Source organism: Talpa occidentalis, unplaced genomic scaffold, assembly GCF_014898055.3.
Source record: "Talpa occidentalis isolate TD23 unplaced genomic scaffold, MPIMG_talOcc4v2.1 talOcc4.4, whole genome shotgun sequence".
Classification (NCBI taxonomy): Eukaryota; Metazoa; Chordata; class Mammalia; order Eulipotyphla; family Talpidae; genus Talpa; species Talpa occidentalis.
Window position 1 is genome coordinate 6,927,637 of NW_023604295.1, and position 19,058 is coordinate 6,946,694.

A 19,058-nucleotide genomic window follows, 5' to 3' on the forward strand; every position below is an offset into this window, starting at 1 on the left:
ATGAATTAAGGATATAGCACTCAACAGTAATTCAAGAACTACTTCCAGAAGAAAAGCCAAGTCATAATTTCATTGTCCTCTCAATTCCTTGATGTTGCCCATTCTCAAGTTATTCGTTTTAACTTTGCACATATTTTTATTTAAAGGTTGTAATTAACTGCTGTCACAAAGCAGAAATTCTTAGGGTCAGCTTCTGCTGATGAGAATTACCACCTCTTACCGTATAAACAGAAAAAAGCCATTTTGCCGGTCTATGTGGATGTTAGGATCTGTTCAAATGCTTTATTGACTTGTAATACAAATTTTTACAGGAAACTGTTCATGAGGAGCTTGCCAGCTGCGGGTTGCACCCCAAGACTCTAGATCAACTTAGTCAAATACCATCACTGGGGAAGTCATCTTTACGACATGTGGAAATGAATGACTACTATTATAGTTGGAGACCCTGAGCACCACAGTAAGCCTAAAAGGAATCTTTGAGGAAAAAAAGCCTTCTAAGCAAGGAAATTCAAGATTCTTATACCTTTGGCTTTAAAGTTCATTTTGGAATTTAAAAAGAACGGAACTTTAAAGTATTCAAATGTTCATAAACTTTTGTAACATGCACTGAGCAGGATTAAGATTTTAAATATTTTTACTATTTTGCAGATTAGATGCTAAAATAACTTTCTTTTGAAACCTTCAAATAACTTGGAAAATTCTATATCCCTAGTTATAAACTGCTACAAATTAATGTCTGCATTTCCTTGCCAAATGGGAAATTGAGGCTTACCCTAGTAGCAAGTACCTCACCATATTGTAACTAATGATATCAGGACAAACTATTTACCAGTTTACCAAGGATTAAAGGTTGTAGGCGCTTTTAAACTTTAGTGGCTTTCCTACTGATTTACAGTTCCTCTAGTCGCAAATTTACTAAAATTTGGCTTTATTTATAATTGCATGTTAATTTGGGTAAGGATTTTGTGTTCCGTATAGTAGTGCTGGAGTTATAAAGTATGCTCAGCTGTCATGGTCAAGTATACTTAATGTTCTTGTAAGTATTTGTGTGTGAGTGTGTGTGTGTGAGTGTGTGTGTAACGAAATGTTCTTAAATAAAAGTGCTTAGAAATCTAAAACATTGGGTAAAGAAATACTATCTAGTGAAGTTATGTGTTCACTTTGTAATCGAAAAAATAAACCACCACATTTATTCCAGAGAAGTTTATATTTGGGCCTTAAGCTTTTGAAAATAAAGTTTAGAGACATAGCATATGAATACCACTGTAATACACATGAAATTTTCTATTAGACCCTAAAAATTAACATAAACTTAAACTTTCTCATAGTCAACAAAATAGTGGCTGGGTGCCAATTTTATTAGATAAGTTGGTTACAGCATTTTAATTTTACGTCTATCTAGGTGTAGCTGAAATTCAAAATGCACATCAAAGTAGAACTATATCACAACTCAATGCCATACTAAATGTACTTGGCCTCTGCAGTAGAATTCTAGTCAGACTTGATTTTAACTCCCTTCTCATGGCCCAAGTGGCTTTCACGGGAACGCAGGACTTAGTGCTGATCATCACACAACATACCACTTTTTTTTAATAACCTCTACAAAATTTTAAGGGGAGATGGTGGCATAAGCCCTGTGGAACAGATCTTGCTTTATTTCCTCAATAACACTGGCCCAGTATCTGTCCAGCAGAACCCATTGTGAACTAGTACTAGTACAAGGTGCACAGCCCTTCACTGATTACAGGCAAGTGTTACAGCAGCCTAGCCATAAGGAAGGGGAGTTACATCATAGTACAAAATACAGTATAAAAGCGTTATTTAACATTCCACACTGAAGATTACGGATGCCTTCAAACAATCGTTTGGATGTTAGCCACTTAAACAAATACATCACTAAGGTAAACAATATAAACATACCAAAACCCTGTATGGTTAAATACAATTTCCATGGTACAAAAATCAAAGCCTGGAGATGTTTGTACAGATTGCTTTTTTACACAATGTCTTAAATTGCCAAATATTTACAACATTAAAGAGGAAATACATTTTGATGCAGAGTAAAATTATCTGAAATGATTAATATAAAACCTCAATCTATCTACGTGAGGCACTCCTGAAGCAAGTGGCATTAGCCATGAGGTCCTTTGGTACAAGGCCCATTGCTTGAAGAACCACAGTAGCTGCTGTGGCTTTAGCATGCTTCTTATTAGGGCTGGCAAAGCTGGGCTGGTAAGCGCTTCCATTTATCAATACCTATTCAAGAAAAACATACAATTGGGCTGGTAAGGGCTTCCATTTCTCAATACCTATTCAAGAAAAACATACAATAAGAACAGCATCAAACTTTAATATCTATTAGCTTTGTATTTTTTCACTAAAAGCTAGAAAAATAACTTATAAACCCGTACTATAAATTAATCTCAACCCAGGAGCAACTCAATTGGGAAAAGGGACTACAAAAAATCTGATTAAAAGTATGAATTTATTCCCCATTCCACTAGAAGATAACATTGCTCATCAGACTTTTGCCCACATCTTTCTCCAAAATTGTTTAAAAATAAGATACTAATAAGTCACATTAAAGCACACTACAGTGCCTTTTGGTAAACCCCACCACTCTATCCATACATAATAGCCAGCCCCCAGCCCACAATATATACTGTCATCATATAGATGCTTATTCTTCACCCTCTAACATTAAGTCATCAAATTAATATATATAATTAAATGCAGAAATTCATATTTACCCTAAAGAGAAAATGTTTGCGATGATCAGGGCCACTATCATGGACCAAGAGAAATTCAGGTGGTTGCCACCTTCTCTTATTACAGATTTCCATCAAAGCAGACACGGGATGCTTGCCTGCAGAAACAAAATAACCAGTTATAAATTATTTCTACCATCTTTGGCAACAAACTATTAATTCAAAGTGGAAGTGGGACTAGAAGAAATTTGAAAGTACTCTCACCTGACAGATCTTTCATTGCCGCAGAGAAGTTACCAGACCTCTTTTGTGCTCTTTCCCCTACTGCAACAAGACCTTAAAGAAAAAAGGACAATGTTCACTGGGTAAATTTCAAAATATTTTAAATTATAACGCAGCACAACAAAGATACCATGCTTAGGAACCTGAACTTCAATCCATGCCTTAAATAAAATCTCAGCAGCTTGATTTCTGTATCAATATTATGCTGTGTATTTTACAGATACACACTTCATATTCAAATACCCTGAAGCTCCTAAATATTTGATTTATATGTAAGAATTTAACGCAAGTGATTCCTAAAGATATTCCATCTCTTAAAAATGTTATATTCCCAAAAACATGAAGGCTTTTGGCCACCAAAAAAGAAAAAAAGGAGATAGACTATCGCTTAAGGATTAAGGGGTTGGCTTTTCTCCCCAGCAAACAAAACCTTTTGTCAAATGTAAGATTTCAAAAGACAAACATAACATCACGCAATACCTCCTTTTGCAAAGGGGTTTAGTAGTATTTTCCTCCAACTTCCCTTTATCCTAAGGGGAATTCTTCAACCAATCCCTTCTTAATTCCTTTAGTATGCTTACCAAACCATGTTTTCCAATTCCAAAGTATGTCCCATGGAATTTAAAGCATCCCACAACGCTTTTCTTCTACTATTAACCATGTTTTATGAATAAAGAATCTACTCAACTTGTGTAAGAAATATAACTGTGACATAATCACAGCACAAATAATTAGGATTGAATTAATGCTCCATCATAGGATGACTCTCGTGTTATTTCCAGCCTACTTTTGCATATCATTATTGGAATAAATTCTTCCCAATCTGAATAACAGCATTCTATATGAATGACAATATAAAAATTCTGATGCAAAACATTAAAAAAATACTTATTTGGTAGCTCATTGGCTTCCCAATTCACTAAGATAAGAAAATTTAATTGCATTAACTTCAATTTAACTTTATATTTGATTAAAGAAAAAGATTCCAGTTTTACAAGTGGTTACTCAGGCTTAAGCTATTGAAATCAGTGTGCCAAGAACACCAAGTGATTCTACTTAGATTCCAAGGGAAGAGATTACTTAAAAGCTACCAGTCGGCTATTACATGTGGGCAGTAAATATATATATAAACTATAGCAACTAAATGGAAGTTACATAGACTGAGCTTAAAAAGAGGAACATGCAAAATGGGTATATAAAGATAAAACACTCTAACAGAAAATAAGGAAAATATTTGGGATAAATTATCTGAGGAAGAAAAAATAAATCCAGCAATAAAACCAAACATGTTCCTTGTCAAGAGAAAAAAAAAAAAAAACTAGTTCCATTTTATCAATATGGAAACTTAGAATTTTAATATGTGCACATTTCCACATTTAACAACAAGACCCAAGTTTCCTTTCAAAGGCTCAAAATAACTGTCCATGTAAACTGCTGAAAATGGGTTCAATTCATTTCACTAACAGCTACAGGTATACCAGAGGAAGTGCCTTCACTTCAGGATCACTGACATCAAAAGACTTTAGTACAGTAATGAAACCCTAAATGTTGAAGGAGGCTCGATAAACATTCAAAAAAAAAAAACCTCTTACCTTTTCGGTCTGTCTTAAAATCAACTAGGATAGGTTCCTTATTTCCTTCTTTGTTTTTTCCTAATCCTTCTCCTTCTCTCCAACCCATTTTTCTCATCAAAACGGCTCCCATTCCTCCAGTTACTGGGGCTGCTCTTAAAAACTGATCCTATCCAAAGAAAGAAAGGTAAAATGTCCCCATTTTACAATTAGAATTTGACCACAAACTCAAGTGTTAACTTTGAAAAAAAAAAAAACAAAACTTAATTTACTTCTAAATCTGTTATAATTATTAGAATTAAATTTAAATGCTTCTATACATATATACATATTACACTGTGTGTATTCTGGTTATTTTCACATTAACAAAATATAGTATTTTGAAAGTCGAATAAGGCAGTTTTAAAACAGTGGCCCTCATGCCCCCCTCCAAAAATAAAAAAATTAGAACACTCCTGTTTTCGTCCACTATTTAGGTTCACTGGTATCTCTTCTTAGCTTGCAAAATAAAAAGAAGGCAATGTTAAAACAGTCAATAATATTGTCCCAGGTGTACCTAGTTAATGAATAAAGCCCAGAAATCATTTAGAAATAGTTTGAACACTGAAGCAGCATAATGTTATCACCCAGTTTTCTTCCCCATTCTGCCATAAAGCAAGTATACTTTACTAAGAAAATCCCTATGAAGCAAAAAAGATAACTCTTTAAAGTTACACAGCCATTAATGGAAGACAATCACACAAAATACCCTATAATTATACCAAACTGAACTTGAATTCTTTTAAAACCTAGCTTGATGTTAAAAGACTTTTAAAAAACTCCTTAAATGTTTACATACCTAGGCCTCGGTAGCAGCAGTGTTGTGAATAGTAGGGCTGGCACTGACCGGGGCAAGAAGACAGCTACAAGGATTTGGCCCTGAAACAAGTTTCCATACAGAGGGGTGAAAGTTCACAGGTTATTCTGTGAACAGTCATCTCTCTTGTATCCAACCCACTGAACCATAATTTCCATCAAAGCAGCAAACCACTTAATGTCATAAGAGGCACAGCTATATAGACGAGCACAAGTCAACAGTCACTTAATTTTACGCTGTAAGATATGGTATACCACTTTTTACAAGGGCATCCATAGATACAACTATTGAATTCTACTGTTGATCATTATGGCTTTTTTTTTTTTTTTTTAATTTGTAAATCTCCAAATCATGCTTTATTTCCCCCCGTTGTTAAATTTCAGATTTACATTCTCTGGCAAACTTCATTAACTTATCAATAGGAAGAGAAAGTAAAAAATTTTGGTAGCTTCTGAGTAGTATGCATTAATTTCCTGTATTGATAAGTTAATGCTTAATTTTTTAAATCTTGTTCTTACATAGCAGTAAAAATGTATCTTATTTCCCAGTATTTTAATTATATGCTGGGGAGAAAAGCCAATGATGCGTGGCTAGACATTAAGTTCAACAAGGTGCTCTGATGGAAGGAGGCAGCTGTGGAGGTAAAAACATACCCCTGGTTCAGTTCCTTTTTTGGTGCAGGCCATGCAGTGTAGATGTATAAAGAGAAAAGTTAGCTGATGCTGGGATATCAACTGCCTTGATGCTACACACCTAGAATGACTTTTACTTACTTCCAGGTTCCTCCGCCCCTCTTTTCCAGGCAACACTCCTAAAAAAAAGGGCAACTGTGCAGAGTACAATACAAATCCTCAAGTAACCCAGGTGTCCAACTTTTGTTTCCATTTTCTAGCATCTTCATCTGTCTCTTTACCCCAGAGTGTATACAGTTCACCAAAAAAGCTAACGAGACTACAATAGTGAACAATATTTATCAGGTCATGTCCAAATCATTTCATTCTAGAAAATAAAGGTCCTTTTAAATCAATTAACTATTTAAAAATGTTTTCCTAACAAATAATATTGGTAAGACACTTATTCTCTCTCATTTAAGAATATACTACACAAAAAACTAAAGTGAACACAGAGAAAGCTGGCATTCAATGTGGTTTTTAATATATAAAGGGGATGATGGACTATGTACTAATTTATCATTTGAAAGTTTTCTAAACACAGGAAGATTTGTGATACTTAACAGTGAAAATCAATGCTCAGTTTTCAGTTACCTAATGACTTTTCCTCATGTGGTGGCTCATTTTTAGAAATAATATCTTCCTTCCTTAATTGATACTAATATTCTTTTGTAATTATTTTCAGATTTGATCTGGCGAATACATCTTTCTCATATAATATCAAAAATTATTTACGTTTAAAATGTGAATTACTCTATAATCTGTGGACTGCCTACAAGGCTGATAATTTTTTTAAAATGTTTATAGGGACACAATTGTATCACTAAGAGATTTGTTTTTAAAAAAAGGGGGGAGTTTACGGACCAACACTATAGAAATGAAGTCCAAAATTGTGTAATGAAACCCCCTTCAGAAATTTCCACCTAATAATTTACATGACTAATTAATTATACGCCAAAACACCCACAAAGCTTCACGTCTAACTCCCTGATAGAGTATTCCCTCAACTTCTAAACAGTATTAAATTGTATTAAAGTATTAATTTCTTCCAAAGGATGCAAGCCATTTTTCAAATAGTACATGAATTCATTTTCATAATCTAAATACTGTAATATAAAATTAGTATAAAATTATTGCAAACCTTAAAAGTATTTTCCTAGATTGCCATCTACTTATATTCAACAACGCCCCCTAGCAAATTACATAAATTGTGTATTTTTAATGAATCTGGCCATATACTTATCTGTACATAATTAGTGCAACTATTTCCAAAATCCAAATGGCAAGCAAAGTGAGAATATAGTTTTAATATTAATTTGTTAATAAGAGGATTACCAGAAGTAATGCTATCAAACTGAAATAAATGTTATGAGATTAAAAGGCCCAAAGCAACTAATGTATCTCATTTTTCACAAATTCTATTCAATCACTGGCACTCATGGCATTTCTCTACAAATAACCATCACATAGTTGATTGCCACCCTGTGAGGCAGTAATAAGAACGTGTCTCCAAAAGACACTCAAAGACTAAAATTCCAAGTAATTACTTGCCCATCACAAAAGGAGTCAGGAGTACAGCAGGATAAAGAAACCTTCCCAAATCCATTAGACCACGCAGCCTCCCAGTTTCAGCACTGCTATGCTGCCAGCACTCCTGAAACAAATCTCCCACCACCCATCCAACCAAATCACATTCCTTCACCAGAATGTATTTCTTCAGAAAGCCCTTCTTAACCACCTAAGACTCCCCCAACAATGAGGCAGCCGTAGGTGGATTTCACAGGTATCACTGCAGGAATCTGAAAGCAGGTGCACCTACATCTTCACAGCACAAGATGTCCGTCCTCTCCCTTGAATTCAGGTCTTATATAACCTGGTTTTCCATGAAGTCAGTGGTTCTCAAATTGAGCCTGTGGATCACCAGAGGCCACCAGGCCTGAATGATGGTCCACAGATAGTATTCTCCATTCCCAACCCACCCATTTCACCACCCTTCACCACCCCCAATCTGTGCTCCAGTAATCCCCCGCCCCGCTCCAACCCTTGCAGTCCGTACCACGGGAAGATCACCACATGCAGGGATAATACTGGGGTCTCCCAACAACTTGCTGTAAGCACAGCTGACAACCACAGGGACTCTGGGGCTGGAGATGACAAGAGGGATCGGGAACGGGGCCTAGGAGCTTACAGGAGGGCACAGGCATTAAGGAAGGGAAAAGGGCAGAGGAATGGAAAATTAGGATGGTAAAGGGGTCTTGGGGGTAGTGAGCCACCAAAAATAAACCTGTAATAAAGCATCCCATGAGAAAAAATTTGAGAACCACTGCTTTGAAATCATTAGATTAGTAGGTCAACTGGAGTTGTGGCCATGTTCTGAACAGCACCTGAGATACACTGTTAACATCCAAAGCACAGTTTAAAAAAGACCACCCCCCACAAGAACCAGCAATAGCAATAACAAAAATAACTCAGGATATAAACTGACTGGCTCTTGGGCCATATTTCTACATTTGCCATTGTCCCATGAATCAGGTCCATCTTCAGTGTCCGTCCTGGAGTACATACACACAGCAAATTTACTCAAAACTGGTTAGACGTTCTTAGTGCATTTTTAATAAACATTTTCTAAAAAATTTTCACTAAGACAATTTTGTATTTGCATATGTGTACCTTTTTAATCCAGGCTTGGGCACCAGTATTGGCCAACTGTTCTTGTGTCAGAACCTGTACTCCTGTACTTCCTGTGAACTGGCCAGGAATAGAGTTCAACTGAGCCCAGGCATCAATCTGAAGGAAAAAGAAAGTTCAGGAGTAGCTCCCACTAACTAAAATTACTTATCTAGTTAAAACACCATTGGTATTAACAACTTAATTCACTAAATGTAATCGGTTTACCTAGTTCTGAAAAGTCTGAATAGACTTAAATATTCAACTTTTAAAATACTGAATTTATACATATTTTAAGTTTTCCTGAACATTCTGAACAAAAGTTTAACGACATTCAGCAGATCCAATTAATAAAACAAAATCTTAAATATATCCCTAACAACTAAAAAGCATAATGATAATAATATTCATTCTTGAAAGTATCACATGATCCATAAAAACTACAGAACAGAATGCATAAAGCAAAGGATGCCCACCAACTCATAAAGTAGGGAGAAGACTCAAAGCCTTGAAAAGTATCTCACATAAATGCATCCTAATAAATGTCATGACTGACATTAGTTTTTAATTACTTCCTTCCTCTGAGGTATTATAAATCCAGAATAAATTCAAAATATATGCCTAAAGAGTAACAAAAACAGCAAATTGTTCAAACATATAAAACAGCTTTCCTTCAAAAGTACACTACCATCAATCACCATCATTTACTGTGACAGTTAAGTATCAGTTGTCAAAGTGTATTTTCTCATTCAAAGTACTGAAAACATGGTATTATCAAACAATGTATTCTCCTATCTGTCTGAACATGTACTATTTGTTCCTTATAGCTCCACCAACAGAAAGAAAGGAGAAAAGGAGATGCCCATTGTTAACAACGTAGACTCTGGACTCAGACTGCCTGGGATTAAAGCCCAGCACCCCAACTTAAGTTTTGTGACTTCATCCCTCCGTTTCCTTGGTTGGAAAGTAGGAACTAGTAAGAGTACCTGTACTTCAATAGGGTTAAGTGGGAGCACTTAGGATATTTTTATACATCAAATTACAAACTCTTACAGGAGCAGGAAATTTTCTTATTCTTTCAAGAAACAGTTCCTGCCACCCAAGACATCAACATTTAAAGAATGATCAAGACCCAAATCACTTTTATTTAAAATAAGCATAGCTAAATTATTTCCTTAGTTTTCAAGGACCTAAATTTCAACAATTTGTCATAGACTTTATGTCACAACCATCCAGTTAGTGAAAATTTCAAGTAGACATTCAAATTGCTACATACCCGTTCCTGAGCTCGATTTAACATGCTCATGGCTTCAAGATCAAATGCATTCTCACTGAGTCTTTTCTGAGCAAGTGCCCGCTCACTCATTGCTGTAGAGATGTCCACAGGCTAAGAAAGAAAACATAGATAATTTTCTCAAATTACAATAGAAACCCTAAATCCCAAAACGTACTCTCTCTTCCATTGCCACATGTCAAAAAAAAAAAAAAAAAAAAAAGTAAAGGTCACATATTAATAATCTTGTGGAGAGAAGACTCAAAAAGGTTAACCTTGAAAAGTAGATAAGGTTTAAGGTAAACTAAAAGTTATTAAAAGGCAATAGTTAAATTCAAACCACAACCTCATTCTATTTTTTACTATAAAATTATGATTATACGAAGTTCTACTGAGAAGTATCCGTAGCCTACCACTAATGAAATCATTGATAGTAAACTGGTTAAGTTTTTCAATTTTTTTGACTATTAATTTTTCATACTTATTGGCAGTTTTCATTTTTTCCTGATTAACATAAACTTCCAAAACAATACGGTTCTTGTTTAAGCAAGCAGATAAACCATTACCATTAATTATCTCTGCCTTACTCATCTGCACATCTTTACTTCTGGTGGTTGTTCACTGATTTAGTTTGATGTTATAAACTCAAATCTCTTCAATTAATATGCTCACTATATAAATGCATCTTCAGTTTATACACATTTTAATTTAAGGCAATCTTTAACCTTAACTCCCAAATTGTCAGATTTGTGAAGGCTCAACTACAGAAGGAAAACTGATCAAGTAAGTATTTGATACTTTTATTTTTAACATTAAGAGCTCTGGCTGATTTTTATCAATTCACAAACTCTTGATATTTTTCTTCTAATGACTTAAGCCTAAGATTTTCTAGTTATTTCACCCAAGAAAATTCATTTTTGGCTTTCCCTTTATTCATATACCTAGAATGATTAGTAGGTACTGCATGGATATATAAGTCCAGAAGTTAACAGCTGAGAATTTTTCTTAAAAGACTATGCAATTTAACTATGTACAAAATATGAAATAACTTCTTTTAAAACAGAGAAAGGTATATGGCTGAGAGAATAATTAAGTCTTTTATGTAAAGATTACTAATCTTCCTTTACATACCTTAACTGCATCATTAACTTGCTGAATCACCTAATACCCCTTTAGCTAAACACTTTCATATAAATATGTTCTTATATACCGCCTTTTGAAAATGAAGAGAAAATAAACTCAATTCATTCTGTAATTTTATTAGAATGTTTATAGATCTTGTGAAATGAAAGATCTTCATTTCTTATGCAACTTAGTAAATTGTGCATGCTAATTAGAACATTTTTGGGGTATAGCTAAGTCAGACTCAAAACACTAAAAAAGTACTATATTCAATTTTGACTTAAAATTCTGCTTGAATGCTAGAAATTTAAATGGGGCCACAGATATTTAAGGCTGAAATTTCCATTCCTTTAGCCTACCACAGATGCTTCCTGAAACTGTCAGAATTATAGATGTAGTTTTTGAAGGCCTATGAACTTCAAGTACTGTCACATTAACCTTGCCAGAATTACTCTACGTTTCATAGCAATCTATAAATTTTAGGATATCTAGGTTCAATGAATTTATTCTAAAAATTCTAAACTCATAGGAGATATTTTGAGCCATAAAAATGTACTTAAGATGGCTCTGAAAACACCAACTTTTCTAGAATAAAATTGTCCCAATTGAAAAGCAAATGAATATACACACATCTTTGAGTTCATTCTTCTGAAGACATTTTGTATTTTCATACTTTTCTCTTTAAGCCTTCAATGAGTAAGCAGACAACCTAAATGCCTCATCCTATATTCCCACTATGAAACTTCATTCCAATTTTGTTAATTTTACCTTAAATTCACATCTCACTCTGAAAGGAATTTTAATATAGTTGGCAACCTTGATATAAACTTACTTTTTAGCTAAAACTACTAATTTTTTTCCTGAGGTAATACAACTTCATGTATTCCTCAGCAGACTTACCAAGTGAGCTGCAAGTTCATGTCAGAACTGTATTACCAAATAGGAAAAGGACTTAATTTTGTATTAATTTCTTAAACCTGAATATACTCAAAATAGAATCAGGATTACCTTAACCTCTTAAGGATCCTCAGAGGTTTGCATCAAAAAGCATATTGCTAGCCTTTCAAGGAAACTCAGGATGTGCAATAATGCATGAGAAGTCAACTATAATCCCCAAAGCAATTAAGGACTGAACCAAATGTTATATTATTAAAATATCACAGCTACCCTTCAGAGGTAACACAACACTGTTCAATACAGTTTTCTTTAGTGACAGCTAATGAATGCTTGAAAAATGCCTAGTGCAATTAAGACGCGATTTTTCAGTGGTTAGTAACTACTATATTGGACTACAGGGTGTACGTGTATTTAGTGTGTATTACACTATACAATACAGTGGAGTGTTTGTCTTTTAAATATTGCTCAGAAACAGGAATGTGTGAAAGGTATCAATGACACTAAAAAGCCCTTCTAAAAAAATGGGGAAATGAGAATCTTAAATCCCATAAAATATTGTTACTGAGTTGTGATCAACACGCCAATTATATACACTAATATACTATAGACTGTTTATCTAATGTATAAAGTTTAATTATGATTGCTAATAATATTCTAAGTACTATAGTGGAGGGGAATTTAATTTCCCTTTCCCTGAGAACTGTTCTAAAAGGTGACATCTATACAAAAGTGTCTTAATAAAAGTCTATCCGAGTTATTTTAAATTTCTACTTCAGCAATAGACTACTACTTCCTTTATAACCAAAAAAGATGTCAGGGATAATAAAATACATAAATCAACTGACAACACATAACATACAAATCATGACCTAAGTTATAATAATGTAGCATCTGTATTCTGGGTGTATTTCTCACTCAAAAAAATCCTAAATTAATTTGCTTCACCCTTTTAATGACGCCAACTGTTAACACATATAGAACAAGTAGTTAAGTACTTCTTTGAAAACTAATAAAATGATTTTTAAATGAGCTTAAGAAAATTGTTAGATGGGGGTTATTCAAGGTAAGAAAAGCTCCTATAACATGAAAATTATTCTTTTCTACTTAAGAAATTGCAGACACCCTAAATTAGAAAATATAAAATTTTTAGTCATAAGAAGTTTGACCTGTACATAAAACATTTAAAAATATTTAGCAAAATCATATAAAAAGTAACAAACTACAAAAACAAAAGCCACACTAAATACAGAATGTTTTCTTTTAAAGTGATTATTCTTTTTATGATACATAAAGTTATCTAGAGCAACTATTAAGTTAATACATACTTAGTCTAAATAAAATGTAACAGTGAAATAAAAGTATAAAGTAGAAAAAAGTAATCTATTAAAATTGTCAGTGAAATCTGGTGCTTATCACCTGGGAGAATCTAAGAATGACTATCAGTGCTCTAGGTACAGATTCTAGCACTGCCAAACACTGTATGTTTAATTTCCAATTAAAAAGTTTATCTTTCCCTGAGGACTTAGCTTTCCTAAACTTTATAAATTCAGAGAATTTTATAAGAGAATTGTATTTCCATGGACATGTGGACATATTTTCAATAATATAAACCAAGCACACTGCTGGAGACAAAAATCATCTTAACATGTAGGCAAATCACCTTACACAAGACCTTAAAAGAAGTCTTTCTGAAAATCTAAAACATTTATGATTGAGAGTAAACCCATGGAAATTTTATGCCCAAGATTACATTTAAATCTTCCACCCAATGTGCCTTTGCTAATGACTTTATTACCAAGAATGAATGACCCCAGGACAATTTTTTAAACTTTAGTTTTCCAGCATTGTTGATTTGTTTATAAATCACATTCACAGAAACATGGTCAAAATTCTGCAGTCATTGCTTTCTTACTGAGGATGCTGCTGCCTGGTTGCTGAGTAGGAAGACGATGCTATGACAGTAAGGCACGATCTGATGAGTTGGTGCTCCGTGAGATATGGATTTATGCTGATCCAGCCACGTCTATCCCCTCATACTTATGTCAGTTAGCACGCATGTGCGAGAGAACTGTTGGTGTTAAGGATTATACCAAAGCTGATTTGGTCCTTAGAGATACCAAATCTGTGATCTTTGTGTATTTCATAAAATAATCATAAATTCCATTTTTTTAAAAAAAGATTAATAGGTCAAAAAATACTTTCCCTTTATTCTAGAAAACCTTTATTTCACAACCCCTTATAGGGAATTGAAAGGGTCAATACACCCGTAATTTCACCAATAGTGATCCACAGTAAACACTAGTATATAGAGAACATTCAGTAAGTACTCAACTGCCACAGTATATATTGTGAACATTTCCTCTAGGTGTTTATTATTGCTAGATAAAAAAAGTACAGAGATGTGAAAGCAAAACATAATCCTGTCCATTTTCCTAAAATCTTGGACTGTTTTGTTTAGAATTAAAATTAACCTATATATCTTTTGAATCTACTCTAAGAAACTAGAGTTTGGACATCAAATAGTTGTACGCTCCAACAGGAGATACCTACTTCACTTGGTCTTCTGAATATGATTTTTTTTCTCCTGCTGTAATAAAAAGACTTTTTTTTTTTTTTTTGTAAAATTTGAGTACTGACCTCCCCCCATGGAATTTCTTTGGAATAATTCCAACTTTTAATTAAAATCTGACATTCATCTTTTATGCAGACAAGGCTAAAAGACCAGTGTTAGGAATTAAAATGGCTGAATTTCAAATACATAAATTCCATCAAAAAGCATAACCAGGATTCACTAAGCACTTTCCTCATTTTCAACTTTAAATAGTTATGGCCACTTATCTTCTCGGGAAAATTCCTTTGAACTCTGCAATAGGGCTCCATTCCACTGGAAAATTTTTCTTATATATAGACTCTCCCTTTGTCTTGTTCCAGCCCTTTGTTAAACATCTACACTGAAATTACTAAAAGTACATGTATCAAAACTTCTTAGTTTTGTTCTAGTCTCACCATGGTTTATAGTCAGCTACCTCAATATTTAAGTCAGTGGCAAATGTCAATTTAAGCTTTATCTCTTGAAATGTGCAGATAGCCTAATTTTGGGAACAGCAACTGAGCTATTCATTTCACTGAAATACTGCCCAAACCAGCTCTCTCCCCACCACTGGTGATGGTATAATTTGCTTCAATTGTTGAACCCCCTTTAATTACAGAACACTACCATGTCTGTAAGTTGCACTGGCTAGTTACCATGTCCAGCTTCATTATACAGAACTTGCTCCCTTTTATGCTGCGCGGGTCATCAAAAAAAAAAAAGTGAAAATGTTGCCCATGAATAGCTCAGGGGGATGAGGGGAAGCTATCAACAGGTTTCTGATTTGGGTTCTGTTCACTTTCTGATTTTATAATAGGATTTGTAATATTGAAGGTGTTTAGTGGAAGATGATTTGGCCAATGAACCTGAAGGTGAAGAGTACAGGTCTCTCTGACCTACGCATCCCAGAACTACAAGAGAAGTGGGAAAGCAGCCCCACACTGCTAGGGCATCAATTATCTAGTCCAGTCCTTGGACAAGTATCTGGGATTTGGAAACCAAGGGCAAGAGGTGATCACTAGTCTACGATTCAATAAAACTCCCACCCCCCCTAGTAAGTCTCCACCCTCCCAGATCCCCCAAGCGTGATTTTGCACAACAAGTTAAATAAAAGTAAACTGTTTATTAAAAGATACAGCAAAGGTACAGATACAGAGATACATACAAAGATACAGATATATATATATATATTTACATATATATACAGTCTTGCTGTTTTCATGTGCACTATATTTAGCAGCACATTACTTAATCAGGCGGCATTTTAATGGGGTTGTTTTGACACTTGTTATTACTGCGTCATTTTGACAAGATACAACTATAGCCTCTTGGAAATTTCAGGGTGTAAATTCCACTTCTCCAACTTTTAACAGTAGCAAAAGGGGAAGGAGAAGGGAACTGGAGTACCAAGGCTGAACATTAGGTTAAACACAAGAATTCAAAAGGGCCAAGGTAGCAGGAGGGAAAATTGTTAAAATTGAAGGCTATCTGACAAACAACCCAGTATATAATAATATTAATAATAATAAAACAACATTATTTAAGGGCAATGGGCTATATATCCAAGATGATCACAACAGCCTACAATGACCTTTTCCAATCCAGTTCTTGTGTTGAACCTGAGGATCTGCCTCTCTCCACTCAATCCCTCCACCCGGTAATTTTGCTACCACCAAAATCTAGAGCTATAGAGCCTTGAAGCAAAACGTGATGCTAAATAGTTGTACCTTGGGCTACCTTCCCACAAGTGCAAGGAGGGCCCAATGTCGGGTAGGGATGTGATAACACTGTTCTCTGCAATTCGATGCTTTTCACTTTGTGGCTTGGTTCCACAAAGTGAATTGCATCGAGTTACTGTCAAATGAGAAGCTGCGGGTTGTTTCATCTGTCGTCTAACCCGGCCCTGCCGTTTAACCCGGCCCTAAGAAGAGTGAAACAGAATCCAAATCAGATATAAAATAACAATAAAATGGCAGATTCAGGTATAAAAAAGGAGAAATAAGTAATAGACCTCTTACTTACCTCAGAGGGCAAATTGCTGCTGAAAACATTATCATCATCTTTGTTTTCTTCACCATTTTTCTCCACAGGAACCCACTCTCCATAAACACTATCTGCTTCTTTTTTTCGATGTTGAGATCCAGATGACACAGGAAATTCTTTTGTTAATGTCACCTGGCTTTTTGGTGGAGTGGGCTTTGCTGCAGCAATCTAAAAAATAAAGTGTTTCTTAATTAAAAATCAGTATTTTTAATGTAACCTGAAATACTTCATTACTTCCCACAGTACTTAATCCAAAAATTAAACAACTAAAGTCTACTCGAATTTTGTTTAAACAGTTCTGTAAGTTGTGCTGTTTCATCAGTCCATAAACACTAATACTCACATTCAGATTGAAAAAAATGGGTTTGGGTTCACTGAGTTTAAAGGGATGATGATAAAAAGGAGGCTCTTCTTCCTCTTCATCTGAGACATGAGGCTTGTTCACTATTACATCATCATCTTCTTTGCTTTGTGCGATCTGTTTACATTTCTTAAAAAGTAAAAAAAAACAAAAGATAAATCTTACACTTATGTAGAACAATTTTTTGAAAGAAGAAAAACCACATTAACACTGATTTTCAAAAATTAAGAGTAATGATAGGTTATAAATAGGTTAACCGAGCTTATTAGCTACTATTTAAACACACTAACTGGTCAGTCAGTCAACAACATTTATTGAGCACCTACTATGTGCAGAGCACTGTACTGGGCACTGTCCAGGAAATACAAAAAAAAAAAAAAAAAAGTAGAAGACATGGTCCCTGCTCCCAAGGAGCTTACAATCTAGTTTGAGACGGAATTCATACACGTGAAATTTTTGAAGAACGCTTTTACAGAGCAACACAATTAACAAGTGCAAACTGATATAATACAAACTGAATATATAAGTGCTGAGGGAACAAAAGCTTAAGACAGAACAGAATCAGGCAGAATCTAATAATCAAGGGATAGTCCTTCAAGAGTTCTAAGCCAGATTTTCATGGTTTAGGACAAAGACTGGCAAAGAAAGGGGGAAAAAAAAGCCATCCTAGTCAAGTGGTGGTAAAAAGGTTGAAAAGAAAGTATAAGGGACAAAAAGGGCTAAAGATAAAAGCTAAGAACATACAAGAAAACACTAAGTGTTCACAAATTTTTTTTTTTAGATAAGGAGCTTGAATTTGATAAGTGAGCAAGTAAAAGTCTTTAACAGGTCCTTTCATTTTAAGAGAAGTTGCAATTCATATTGTAATAAGTCTAAGTGAAGAAACGGATTAAGAAACTATGTGATACCAAAATGTATGGCAAAATAAAAGATTTCAAACATTTGTAATTGGGTTAGTAACATGTCTCTCCATAAATGTTTTGTAGTTTTAGTCTCTAAAGCAACAGATCTCAAGGATGGAAAATAAGGCATGATGGAGAGGGTGCAACTGGTGAGGTCTGACACATAAAGCAAAATCAATTCCTTCTTGAGATGCAAAGGAACAGACTCCATTACCTGGTTTTATAAAAGGCCAGAATAAATCTGGGTAGGACTTGCCTCTATACAAGCAATAGAATTTGCCACATCCATTATCAATTGAAAATATTACAACAGGATAAAAAGCTCATTTAGCCAAAAACACAGAGTATATCAAGCTGTAATCAAGGGGGAAGAGAATATATTGACAATTGCAGGCTGGCATAAGGCTAGCCAATAACAAGTTTCAATATACGAAACATTGTGGTATTTCTGGATCCTAGCAGCAATATTTGAGCATCCACCCCCCCCCCAAATAATAATAAAACAAAGCCAAGAAAAGCCTCAATTGAAAAGATCAAATTTTTTTTAAAACAAAAGTGTGTTTAAAATATATGTTACTGCCAAAACCCGAACCGCAGGAAGAACTGATAATGGCCGGCCATTATCACCAATGGCTGGTACCAAACAGCCAAAACCCGAAATGTTGATGCGAAAGAAGTTCCTTTCAGGCAATGGCCAGCTATTCTCATTAATTTCCAAGCTCCGGTGGCAAAAGATCATTTCTGAAGATTGTCTGTGTCTTTGCGTATATGCAGTACACTCGTGGCGATCAGTGAACACGTCGTGAATGGAAACGAAACTGTAGGCGAGCTTCTGCGTGTTGCTCACTCAACACCTCCTCCATTCAAACGAACCGTCCCACTCCTCAGTCAGTTTGGCTTCTAAAACTGGAAAGCAAAAGTAATGGGAAGTAACTTTTAGCTAGCGGAGCTTAGCCATCCCGGATAATGGCCTGCTAAACAGAGCTTCTGCCGCTGCCACATCTGTATTTCGGGTTTTGGCCACTCGGTGCCAGCCATTATCAGTTCAGCCCACAATTCGGGTTTTGGCACGCTCCAGAGTCAACATCACTGGAATAACCATTTAAAAATGAAAA

The 19,058-nt window shown here is 34.8% G+C and overlaps 2 protein-coding genes across 8 annotated transcripts in view; one reads left to right on the forward strand and one right to left on the reverse strand.

Moving 5' to 3' along the window:
• Window positions 1-14,030, forward strand: part of DONSON (DNA replication fork stabilization factor DONSON) — a 23,686-nt gene extending 9,656 nt beyond the window's left edge. Inside the window, exons 10-14 of one of the 3 annotated variants that reach the window (XR_008553755.1) lie at window positions 312-457; window positions 2,836-3,073; window positions 9,583-9,731; window positions 10,774-10,811; window positions 13,923-14,030. Coding sequence is in view for 1 of the 3 variants with exons in the window: in XM_037525006.2 (XP_037380903.1) it covers window positions 312-449 (138 nt within the window). In the remaining 2 variants the exon portion in view is untranslated. Of the gene's footprint in view, window positions 1-311; window positions 2,060-2,835; window positions 3,074-9,582; window positions 9,732-10,773; window positions 10,812-13,922 lie in introns of those variants that run through there. The other 2 variants (XR_008553756.1, XM_037525006.2) reach the window with 2 other exon arrangements.
• The window catches only part of SON (SON DNA and RNA binding protein), a 30,901-nt gene continuing 12,532 nt past the window's right edge, over window positions 690-19,058 (reverse strand). Inside the window, exons 5-12 of one of the 5 annotated variants that reach the window (XM_037525002.2) lie at window positions 17,024-17,170; window positions 16,660-16,848; window positions 10,032-10,142; window positions 8,759-8,875; window positions 4,583-4,730; window positions 2,973-3,044; window positions 2,751-2,866; window positions 690-2,309 (exon numbers count right to left, since the gene is read on the reverse strand). In XM_037525002.2, coding sequence (XP_037380899.1) covers window positions 2,250-2,309; window positions 2,751-2,866; window positions 2,973-3,044; window positions 4,583-4,730; window positions 8,759-8,875; window positions 10,032-10,142; window positions 16,660-16,848; window positions 17,024-17,170 — 960 coding nt within the window. In that variant the 3' untranslated portion in view covers window positions 690-2,249. Of the gene's footprint in view, window positions 2,310-2,750; window positions 2,867-2,972; window positions 3,045-4,582; window positions 4,731-5,399; window positions 5,480-8,758; window positions 8,876-10,031; window positions 10,143-15,739; window positions 16,559-16,659; window positions 16,849-17,023; window positions 17,171-17,314; window positions 18,850-19,058 lie in introns of those variants that run through there. The other 4 variants (XM_037525001.2, XM_054700304.1, XM_037525003.2 and 1 more) reach the window with 4 other exon arrangements.